The sequence below is a fragment of the Athene cunicularia genome (genome assembly GCF_003259725.1).
Source record: "Athene cunicularia isolate RWA chromosome 9 unlocalized genomic scaffold, athCun1 chr9_part1, whole genome shotgun sequence".
NCBI classification, from domain to species: Eukaryota; Metazoa; Chordata; class Aves; order Strigiformes; family Strigidae; genus Athene; species Athene cunicularia.
The window spans coordinates 23,537,572-23,549,129 of record NW_020799110.1 but is presented as its reverse complement, the minus strand read 5'-3'; the positions used below and the strand labels follow the sequence as shown (position 1 = coordinate 23,549,129).

The following is an 11,558-nucleotide window of genomic DNA, read 5'->3' as shown; positions in this document are numbered from 1 at the left end:
AGTGATGGACTACACAGCAATGAATGCTGCAGGCAAGAACTGCTTTTCCTGTATTTAACTGTAAGTATCAAGGAATTTTAGAGTGTCAAGACCAACAAAGCTGTTTTAAGGGTTAATTTGTTCCATTTGGACACCTTTTGTTCTAGGTTCAGTCTTCAACCTCACTAGAGTTTAGCACATCAGTCTAAACTAGAATCTTAAACCTCTAGTAACTCCTCTCTGCAAAGTAGCTTGTACAACGTGGCAAGACTACTAACAGAAGAAATGCCTAATCAGAATAAATAATGTCTTAAAATAGTCTAGCTGTAAGGCTAAGATCTGCCTCCAATGTATAAGGCAGTAACTACCTGGGTCACTACAATTTATAAGCTCCCAGAGCTGTGCAGGATTTGTTCTTCCCCTCCAACCACAGTATTAGCACTGATCACTGTTACTCAGATAAAACTGGGTCAGAAGATAACAGCTGTTTCATTTTGGGATGGTGACTGATAGTCCCTACCCTTTCAGTCTTTAGAACTGCAGACCTTTGTAAGATGGAAAAACAAAATGATTCCTAACAGGCACATGACAGAATCACAGAATCATCTAGGTTGGAAAAGACCTGAAGCTCATCCAGTCCAACAATTAACAACAATTAACCTCACACTGACAGTTCATGACGCTCCTTGGCTGCTTTGCTCACCTTGAGGGAATGTAGGACATGGGAGATAAGAGTGTTCCCAAATCCTCCCTGCTCCTCAGCTGGGGATGCTGAGCCATGTGCCATCCTTCCCACTGGCATGGATGGGCTGTGGTGAGTCAGGGGTGTGCAAAGAGAAATGATGGCCACAGCTCGTGGTCACATTCCTGACTACAGATGTACCTCTTTGTCTGTGCCCTTCAGGTTTACTCCTCAATGCTCAGCAGAGTACAAGTCTCCAGCTATAAGGGCACTTTCAGGTGACTTACAGCCCAGCTCTCCCCAGCACAGAGTGGGTACAAAGCTGCAGCAAGGGCAGCAGGGTGTCTGCAGTACCCACAGTGCTGGCTGGCCCATGAGAGATGAGGATACATGCAGCTGAGAAAAACTGGGATTCTTGCAGTTCTTGGAGAATTTTCAGAGGAAAAACACTGACCAGGCAGGATGACTCTTCAAAGTGGTGGTACCATCCTGGCCCCACTGCAGCCTACACTGAAGATGTCTTTCCCTCGCTTGCAGGACCAAGAGGAACACAAAGAACATCAATGTCTGAGCCTTGTCCTTGGAGTGACATGAGGGGCTCTCTCCTCCCTGGTGCAACTGGTTCCTATGCTGGCAGGCAGGTCCTCCCTGGTGCATTAATGCACTTAAACGTCTACAGATGGAGTTTGCTTCACCAAATACTGGAAGGCTGAGGGTGTTGCTGATATCACTGAGCAGCATCTCCAGCAGTGAGCACATGGGGTGACTGCACCTTTCAGTCATATTGTCCAGATCAATATTCTGAATGTGATAGAAGCTGCCTCCTTGGTAGAAGTATCTTTCAAATGTAGACATCTACATTTGCAGCTGAAATAACCTCTTGATAGCTGGGTGGTCTCCCTGCTCATGCATAGCCAGGCCACTGCCAGCATGGCAGGGCGCTGTGCAGTACTTGCTCTCTTCACATGAGGCTTTTGGTCCAGCAACTGCTACAGCCCCTAACGCAGTTGCACTGATTGCTGGTATCAAATATACTAGCAGCTTGCTTAGATTTCCTTGATGGATTTTTTGTAATCAAGCCCATCTCTTCATCAGTCTGGTTTAATCAATTTTATTGTCCATAGGGCAGAGCTGCTTGTGGGCAGGTATAACTCTGGTGATATTGAAGTAGCCTTGGAGTATGAATCAAAGGGAAGAGACCCTGAGTATGAAGAAGCTTCTGTTCATCCTACTAAAGTCTTAACATTGTTTGGTAACAAAATATTTAATGAACTTTTATTTAAAGAAACATCTCTGTGAAATGAAAACAATAAACAGCTGCTGATGGCTTAATAGCTTAAGTGTAGATGGAGCATTCAATCAATCTGAAAAGCAATTTATTGTGAGTATATTACAAAATGGTGGCGGTTATTGCTATGATACATCTAACCATAATTGCAATGGGAAAAATATATCCTCTCTTGAGAGCTATGAAAAGGGCTCAGTGACCAGTTTGTTACGATTCCCTGCAGAGTTCTAAGTAATCTGTGGCTGTGCTGAATAGCTGAGTACAGCTAATGCAAAGAACTGACTCATTTATCAAAAAAAGATGGCTTGGAAATAAACTTAGGCCTAATGCAGTACAGGAAGGAAGAGGACAAGTCCTGGATGGTCTGCTACTAGAATTTGGGTGCTTGCTGCCTCCCATCCTCCCTGCAGCAGAACAGCTTCGAAGCAAACACTCCTCACCGCACCACACCTTCTGTGGTGCTAACAGGCATTGCCAGCCTTACCTCCTGAGGAAACAAGATGTAGGCAACCAAGTGGACTTGTTGGATCTAATATTTCATTTTGCCTATAGCAAAACCAGTATGAAACCATTAACAAATCCTAACCCACTTCAGTGGCAGCCCAGATGTGAGGGTCCTGTAACTCATGTGAAAATCTGCAGACAGACAGTGGAGAAAATTGGTTGGTGTCAATGGTGATAGGAGGGGAGAAGTTGGCTTGTAGTTGTTCTTTGCTTGCCCAAGAAGCAGCTGCTTGCCCAGTGAGCAGAGGGGCCATCCTCCAGTGCTGTGAAGGAGCCTTGCATGGTCTCATGAGAAAGCCAGAATTGGTGCTTGAAGCTGGCAGTGCTGCCCTGGGAGGGAAAAGTACAGTGGGGGAGAGCTGAGAGCCCCTTGCAGGAGCTGTGAGGATACCAGGGTGTTCCTGAGGAGAGGCAGGGATGCCTGGCAGGAGCATCTCATAGGTAGCAAAGCTGCACTAGTCCTGCTGCCAGTGGAACTGCTCCCTTGCTTTGGTCTCACTACCTGCTGCAGCACACAGCCCTGCCTGCTATCTGTGAACACCTGGAAACAAATTTCCATCTACAAATATAATTTTTCTCCAGATACAGGTTAAAATGATAAGTTGAAATAAATGTAGAGAGATATTTTATTTTTTGCTCTCAAGTCTGATTTATTTAAATGTAGAACTACTCCTTAACCCTATGGTTTGTAAATCTGACCTTCAACTTGACAGATAGCTCTAGTACATGTGAAAGTGTTTCACTTTAACTTGGCTATCTCTAATTGCACTACAGTTATTCTGATAATTGTTTTGTAACTATCCAAATCCATCTGCTGTGTCTATCTTCAGTTGCCTCCAGGGACTACTATAATCAGGCTGATCAAGCCACTTGCTGGCAGGAAAAATGTTCACAAGAACTGAAAATAAGCAGTATTTCAGCAAAACAGACTGTAAGAACAACCACAGGGTCAGCCTGGGAGCTCAACTGGCCCAGCAACAGAGGATGCCTGAGGAGAATAAGACACAGCGCAAAAGCGCAGTGCTGCTTGGTCACGTTCTGCTCCCAGGCCAGGCTCAGACACCCTCAGCCAGGACACTGGTAATACATTATGACAAGACATGCCACAGCTTAACTGTATGAAAACCCACTACTTTGTACTTTGAACAAGCCACTGTCAGTCTACTTTGATGTTCCTTGGTAGAAATCAATGTCTCTTCATCCCTTTGCTGGCCTGAAGAGTCCCAGTCTACTTCATCTGGTCTTTGACTGTGAACTCTCCTCACCCCCTTCTTTGTATCATTTCTTGTTCTATCACGTCTTTCTGTGATGGTGAAACCCAAAAATGCATGCAATATCCAAAATTGGAGCAACTGTGGCACAATAGCATAGTGATGCTTTGTGGTTTTTTCCTCTCTTCCTATTTGATTTACCTTTTTGTCGGTGACTGAGCACTGAACAACATTTTACAGAACTATCTACTGTAGTCCCAAATCTAGTTTCTGAGTGGGAATGGTCAGATACCATGGGCCTTTAAAGTTGGAGATATTTACCCAGGTACCTCATTTTACATTTACTTTTATTGGTAATTTTGTTATTCAGCTGCTTGGTACTGTGAGGTTCTCCCCTGATTCCTCCTTGTCTGCCCTGCACTTTACTATCCAGCATTATCAGAAAATTTTGGAGCTTCTGTTTTCACAAAAGGCAAGCAGAGTTCAAAGGACAGAAAATGAAGCTGTGAATGCCTGAAAGATATAGAGCAATTGACACCTGTCTGAGCAAATCATATTCTAGTCACATGAATCTCCTCTTGACCTGTACTATTTGGACCAAATTGCTGGAGGAAATAATCGAACAGTTGTGTTTCCCTGGTCTATATATCACTGCCACTGGTTGTTTCTGATGTGCAAAAAGTATTGCAGTCCTACAGAGAACATTTTGTTTGCTAAACCCAAGGGCAAAGCCCTTCAGAGGCAGCTCTAAGTGCCATTTAGTTTTTAAATAAGTTCTTACAGAGCTCTGCATATGTGTGCTTTTGCCTATTGATTAAATAGGAAATATTCTGTTCTTTAAAACAATGTACGCGTTTTTTTTAGTGCCTGGAGGATTATAGAAATTTTTTTCTGTGTGTTATACTGTAAGCCAATACCAGTCTAATACAGCTATTGAGACAACAACAGTGTCCATAAATTTGCTTTTTTGTATTCTTTGTCTCTAGTTAATCAACAAGGAGAGCTGAATTGCTCCACAGAGGCTGGCTCTGGGAAGAACAGACCATTAGCAAAGGGCCCACCCGAAGGCAGGCTCACAGGGCTGGCAGCTCCAGGACTGTTCCCCATCCGGGAGAGTCACACAAACAACTGCACTGTCCAAACTGCATTCCCCTATTCCCAAGGGAAAGTCCTCTGTCCTCTTGATTGATGTCTCTTTCTGACAGAGGTGACTGTTGTATGTGGGATTTTCTGGCTTTGAGAGCCATCTACAAAAAGCGCAAAAATTGATGGGGTCCTCCTGGGATAGGAGGGTGGGATTGCCATCATTGCCATCAGACCCTTCTATAACACAGCACAGCATTTATGAGTCAATGGCCTTATCTAAAAAACTTCATGCAAACTTTAGAATAAGGTACCTGAAGAACTTGCTGCCAGCAAAAGTAACAGTCTTTAATTAATGAACCTTTCTGAAAATGAGTAAAATAGTGAATTTACTTCAAAAATTAGTAGAAATTAAAACACTGGACTCTTTCAGCTGCTACCTTCTTAAGTGCTATAGTGTCTACTGAAATGTAGTTGCTGCTGAGCCAGGTTTGCATTTGTGGGCACCATGGCGTCTCCAATTACTGCTCAGCAGTGAAGAAGCCTGCAGGGCAGCAACTGTTAGTGAAGGGCTCTGCTAAGTGATCCATACCACCACTTGTGCTGGGCATTGAGTGCTATTATTTCACTTGCCCTCTGCATGGAGTCTGAAGAAAAGGAAAGAGGTCCTAGAGCAAAAAGGAAGGAGGAGATGGAATGAATATGCTTGCAAGTCAGTGCAGTGTGCTGTCTGGTTGGCCCCAGATGTGGTGCTCTGTTTGGCACAGTGAACCCACCATCCACAGTCCTTCAAGCAACTGATGAGAACTCATCAATTCTTCTGTAATCCAATGTTGTGTTTAAAACAGACAGACCCAGTGGGGGGAAGCAGTCATGTGCTGCAACAGAAGCCTTGATAGAAAGTGGATTAAAATTCATTATTTAAAACAACTGTATCTCTTGGCTGTATCCCTTGATGCAACTGCTAAATGCTAATTCTCATCCTCCTTTTATAATTTCCTAGACCTCCTTTAGCATGGAACCACTGAGAATTTATTTCCTCCTCCAATCTGTGCACTAGCAAATGGAAAACTTTGGTATGAGTTAAACTGAAAGCCGGTAATTGTGAGAAGACTGTCACACAATGTTAGATCTGTGATCCTTTAGCTCTGGAAGGGGTAACTCCAAGCTTCAAAGGACAGAATAAGAAACTGTAAAGGAGGTAGGTGTAAAGATGTATGTCAGTGTGAGCCTCAACAGTTACATAAACCCTCCTAAGATCATCCAGCATTGGAGCAGTACACTGTGACCTGAGTGACCCTGATAACCTCTGTGACTTTGTCATCCTACAGCACTGTTAAATCCTCAAGGGGAGAGCTGCAGGTGTCAGGAACACCATTAGTCTCCCTTGTCATCATCCCAAACATCTCACTTGGAACTACACCTCCCTTATCAACTGCCAAAACAAAAAGCTACTGATGGATGTGCACAGAAGTAGCTTTATGCTAATTATTTAATTACAACTAATGACTGTTTGGTGTGTGTATTAGCATATGTCAGTGCTTCTCACAGTTTATTTGAATAGGATATAGAGATGAGGCAGTGAGAGGGAAAGTGCTGTTTGGCTTTGCAGGCAGTGCTGGTGGGTGGACCCGAGTGCATGGCTGCACCATGGGACTCCACCAAGCAAGGGAAGCGCCTTCTCCCACCAGCACCTGCCATAACCCAGGCAAGCAGGGCAGAGGTGCTGGTCGTACATGGCACCCCTCCTGCAGGCCTAGGAAATATTAATCAGGAGGATTAAAGTCTTTCAAAGATGGAATAGGTTCTGCTTTCGTAATACTTTTCGGCTTCCACGAGAGTCAGCACAGCTTGGTGTGCTACAAAGCACTCTTTTTTCCCCTTGCTCAGAACATCTTTAATTAATTCTTGGCAGGACTATCTAACTCTGCATGTAGATAAGAATAAACTTCAGCAAAGCTGAGGCCTCCCACAAGGCCAGTCACCTGGGTCTCTCCACTCCAGGACTTCGTGTGAGTACACAGACTTTCCCTGCATGATACTCCTGTAGCAGACAAATGGATGTGGTAAAGCCACCAACATCAGGATCCATTCACACAGCTGGGAAATGCAGGTGTCTTGAATCAAGGTAGATAAATGATTCTGTAGACCATAAAGGCAACTGAAAACTTCCAGCTGAGAGAGACCAGATCAAGTCAGCAACTGTATGATCAGGTCATTGCAGCATGAACATGAGCAGCAAGGTCTTCACTTGTATTTCAGTAGCTCCTCTCCAGAGTGGAGCCATCTGGAAGCAGCTGTCAGGCTTGGCAACATGACCTGAACAGCCACGTCTTCTAGGAGCATGGAAATCCCCACATCTCCCCATGAGCTGCAGAGAACTTTCTGCTACACCTCAATCCCTGACCACACCTGCTGCCATCAGGAGGTCTGTGATTAAAAAAATCAATCAAGATGTGCATGTCCACTGAATATCCTCCAGACTGTGTTTTCCCTCCAAGCTTCTTAAAGTGCTGGATCCATTGAGCAACCTGCACTGATTGGAGCCCAAAGCACCTGTATGGCACTGGGAGAGGAATCTTTCCAAGAAACCAATATAATGTGAAAATGCTTTTCAATGCATCTTATTGACACTCTTTGAAAGCTGCAGTACCTGCACCATCAGCATGGCTGAGATCATCTGGGATCTACTTCTTTGCTTAATGTAAACCAATTGATTTCAGTGGGCACTTGGTGCCTATGTACATGTTAAGATCTAGATTTTAAGAATCCCATGTAAGAACATAAATCAATGTCAAGTGTTTGTGGTTTTTGTGACTCAGCTGGCAAGGGAACTCAGTATTCTCTAAGCAATTTGCTTAAATAACATATCTTTAAATCTATTTTTCTGAAGGAGAAGAAAGAAAATCAGAAGGGCAGAAAAGGTAATAATCACTGAATTTGCTTCTGGATTTTCTCCCTGTGTCTTTAAAATGCAAAAGTGTTATTGCCAAAGTTGATTTTGATTTCCTCTCAGAAATAAATTGTACACTGTCTCTTAAATGGACAGTGCTGAAATATAAGGCAAATGTGAGCAGTTAAAATACCTCTACCTGAAGAAGACAAAATCAGATTGGTGTAGTAACTTGGTGACGTTTCTGCCCTTTCCCCCCCACCCTTCCTTAAACAGTGCTGCTATTTTACAATAGAAATCCTGTCGGAGTTTTGTAGCTGACTCAGAGGTACAGACCTTTACTACTGCAAAAAGAAGAAAAGGAGAGAGAGAGAAAGAGGTAATTTCTAAAGTGAAATTAAATTAACCATGAAAGAAAACATTTCCAAAATCACTTAATTTTATGTCAGTTCACTGCAGCATTTTGGATTTGTGCCACCTAAAAATAAAGTATCAGTACATATTTCAGGACTGTGGTTCTTCTAATACTTTGTGTTGCAGTTCAGAAACTGTAAAGAAATGTAATTGGATTTTGTTATGCCTAAGTTAATAATTAGAATCTGTTTTGGAACATGTTCTAATAAAATAAGACATAATAGACTTTGCATAATTATTAATCTTGTAATAATCCTCAGGTGTACAGATTACTTTTCAGAAACACAAGCAATATCTTGCAGAAAAGATGACATTTATTGGCTTGTTTTTCTTCTGGATGCTGATGAACATGCTAACAGGTAAGAATACTGTTGAATTTATTCTTGTTTGTTTTTTCAAGCAGCCAGAAATATTTTGTTATTAATACAGTATCTTCTATTTAGTATCAGATATCGCTTATGTATTTACGGCAACTGCTCTGGCTGTTAGTTAAGAGTATTTGGTTTGTAACACTGAGTGATTGCAAATGGGGAATTCCTTATTAAGCTGTTCAAGAAACAAAAAAACATTTGACATAACCGAGTGTCCTACCTGTGTGTTAAAGAACTTGTCAGCTTCTGGCTACACAGCAAGCCTTTTATTAACAGAAAGTCTTTCTGTGTGGGAACTAGTATTGATGTGTTTCCTCTCTATTTACAGATGCCCGATCAATCAAGGATGGAGATGGTAATTCTTAATGTGTTTTCTTTCCTTTGTATCACTAACAATTAGAAGAGCCATTTGTAACTCCCAGACCTGATCTTCAGCAGCAATTTTAGCAGGAATGTTTACTAACCTCAGTGGGCTGTGGAAGTGCTTTCATCTAGTTCTGGTGGAGAAAGAAGAGTGAATTTTTAGAAATTTATTTAAAATGTGTTAAAAGATGACATATTAATGTCTAATAATAGAGCTAACATACTTGCAGTCTTAAAATGAAAAGGGGTTATGGTCAAGTCACTAATTCTGTTGTACAAAATTGTAACTGGAAAGTACCAGACTTATAAATATATTAGACATCTGAGAATTTTGTCTGTCCTGAACAATAATACCATATGTGTGTCTGGTTATTGGCAAGAAATACTGACTTCCACAACAAAAAGCTTAAAATATACAAATTGCCACAAATCCAATTAAAGAAATGTTGGAATAAATCCCTAAACACAGCTACCCTGTGGTTTGTGTCACTTTGTGTGCTTAGTCCACTGGATTAGTGTTTGCCTTTGATTAAAAAACCCGTCAACATCCTAATGATGTTTACGCTGGCTTACTAATGATTGTATCAGTTAGCCTCTCTGTTTTCAGACAGAATTCTTTCTAAACATGAAGTTGCGTAGACGTATCTGGAATAACAAGGTACTGCTATTGCTGGTGTACATCTCTGTTAGTATAACCAGCAGGATAGCCAGCAGCATCCCAAGTGCACAGATACAAATATGCAGGGAGAGTATTAAAACAGATATGGAAAGTAGAAATTATGTATATGGAATCAGGGCTAATACAATTACTTTAAATTCAAAACATTTTTCCCTATGCTCTGTTATATTTCCTTATACCTCTAAAGACTTTTGAATGCATCATCTGTGTTTTCACAAATTTAAGGGTGCTATTACATTTGTGCACAGCAAATATTTCTGCCACAACCTCTTTGACAGTCAGGAGAGTATGTGTCAATCTAAAATTAAAACCTCATTTAGGCAGTATCCTGTAGCTCTCATTACCAACAATTATGGTTTTCTTTCACACTGGGCCAAGCAGCAGACTGCAAAGTGAATCTAAGGTCAGCTGGTATAAACAGTGAATCCTTCCCTGCAGACAGCATTTGGTTTGTTACATGCCATCTGTGCCTGCACGCTTCAAACTTTACCCTGTAAAATTAAGGTCTGACAATAGGATTGCTAAATGCTCTTAATTCCCACTAAAGACCCTGATCCTGAGCTCAGCCTGGTGAGTGGAATGGCTCCCATTTATTTAAATGGGCTTTAAATCAAACCAAAATACTGGGTTTAGTCCTGCTGCACAGAAAGACATTTGTAACTATGTAGTTTCAGCTAGTGTTTACAATTTATATATGCTTCTGTGTTTGCCCAGATTTGGGGCCAAGGGTGGGCAGCTCCTGCATTTTCAGAACTGATTTTGTTTTAATTTTCCTGCTGAATTTGAAATCTTGTTTCAATGCATATTTCACATTTTCTCAGATATTCAATCTTCCAAGTGGCAATGCCTTTCCTCTCTCTTTCTTTAATATATTTCCTACGGCCTGCTAAGAAGAGGCACAACTCTGCAGTGCCAGGCAGTGTCAGGGGCACCGCATAGATGTGTGCCTTATTCCTTATATTTTTATACTGGGCAGAAGAAATGGTGTGGAATGAGGAAAAGTGGCTTTCAATTGCAATTGCTCCTGCCTTTTAGATAATCAGCAGCCTTCTAGAAATCAAAGCAGCCTGATGAATTCTTGAGTTGCTCCAAGTGCTGATGGTTTCCCTGCCTTTCTACTCTCTATCTTGTCCTACTCTGTCATTCCTGGTGCCACCAGAGCAGAGAATACTGGCTTCCATTTTCTGCAGAGCAGGGCAGGGTCAATGTCCCTGCCTGCCTCTCTCCTGCCACAGGACCCCACAAGCCTCGCAAGGGAACCTACAACCCCAAACCATGTTGGTTCCCAGGCCCAAGCTTTCAACAAAAAATACTTCATATTTATAGTGATCTGCAAATTTTTTAACTTTTTTTTTTTTTTTTTTTTTTTTCATCCAGTGATTTCTGGTCCTACGTGGAATATTTCCGAACCCTGGGAGCCTACAACAGGATCGATGAAATGGCCAGAACCTTCTTTGCTCAGTTCCCTTTTGGCAGTCACCTTGGCTATCATGTGCCCAACCACGAGCGCTAACTGCTTTGCTCACTTTTGCTGAAGCTGGTGCCAAGATGTTCAAGTGAATACACAGCTGGCAGTGAACACACCTTAACTATCCCTCAGCCTCTTATTAATACTCACAGCAGCCATGTGTAGCATTTCGTGCATTAAATTAGCCTTTCCTTTTTTACAACATATGCTTTTGCATTAAATCAATAAAATTCCTCAAATCTGTTGCAGTTTTGGGAGGTTTTTTTACACATAATGCTTGTAGCCTTGACTGGAAACCGCTCTCTGTGTGTGTAGTAGTTAAATACCAGTCCACACAGTTTGGTTGCTAGAAGGACCACCGCTGGAATTCACAGCCACATCCCTGCAGGGTGAGGCTGCCCTCCCTGGCTACCCCCACGCCATTTTCCCCGCTGCAGGCCGCGGCCGGCCCCGCCGTTGCCATGGCGAGGGAGGCGGGGTGAGCAAAATGGCGGAGCCCCACCCTCCTCGCCATGGCAACGGCGGGGTCCGCCCCAGCGCAACCATAGAGAGGCGGCTCCTCCCCCCGCGCAGAGCGGCCCCCCGGCCGGCCGCGGGGCGGAAGCAGTCACCGCGCGCCCGGA

The 11,558-nt window shown here is 42.7% G+C and overlaps 1 protein-coding gene across 1 annotated transcript; it reads left to right on the top strand.

Moving 5' to 3' along the window:
* The first annotated feature begins 7,858 nt into the window (after positions 1-7,858).
* Positions 7,859-11,183, top strand: OTOS (otospiralin). The gene is made up of 4 exons (XM_026855013.1): positions 7,859-8,019; positions 8,315-8,413; positions 8,754-8,780; positions 10,829-11,183. Exons 2-4 carry the CDS (start codon positions 8,362-8,364, stop codon positions 10,978-10,980), a joined length of 231 nt encoding a protein of 76 aa, XP_026710814.1. The 5' UTR covers positions 7,859-8,019; positions 8,315-8,361; the 3' UTR covers positions 10,981-11,183.
* The last annotated feature ends 375 nt before the right edge of the window (positions 11,184-11,558 follow it).

Bases quoted from the DNA above. Each gene is read 5' to 3' on its own strand.
- OTOS (XM_026855013.1), top strand. From the start codon at position 8,362: ATGACATTTATTGGCTTGTTTTTCTTCTGGATGCTGATGAACATGCTA. The intron at 8,414-8,753 runs GTAAGAATACTG...CTCTATTTACAG, and splicing joins GCTGATGAACATGCTAACAG to ATGCCCGATCAATCAAGGAT. The intron at 8,781-10,828 runs GTAATTCTTAAT...TTTTTTTTTTTT, and splicing joins ATCAATCAAGGATGGAGATG to TTTTTTTTTCATCCAGTGAT.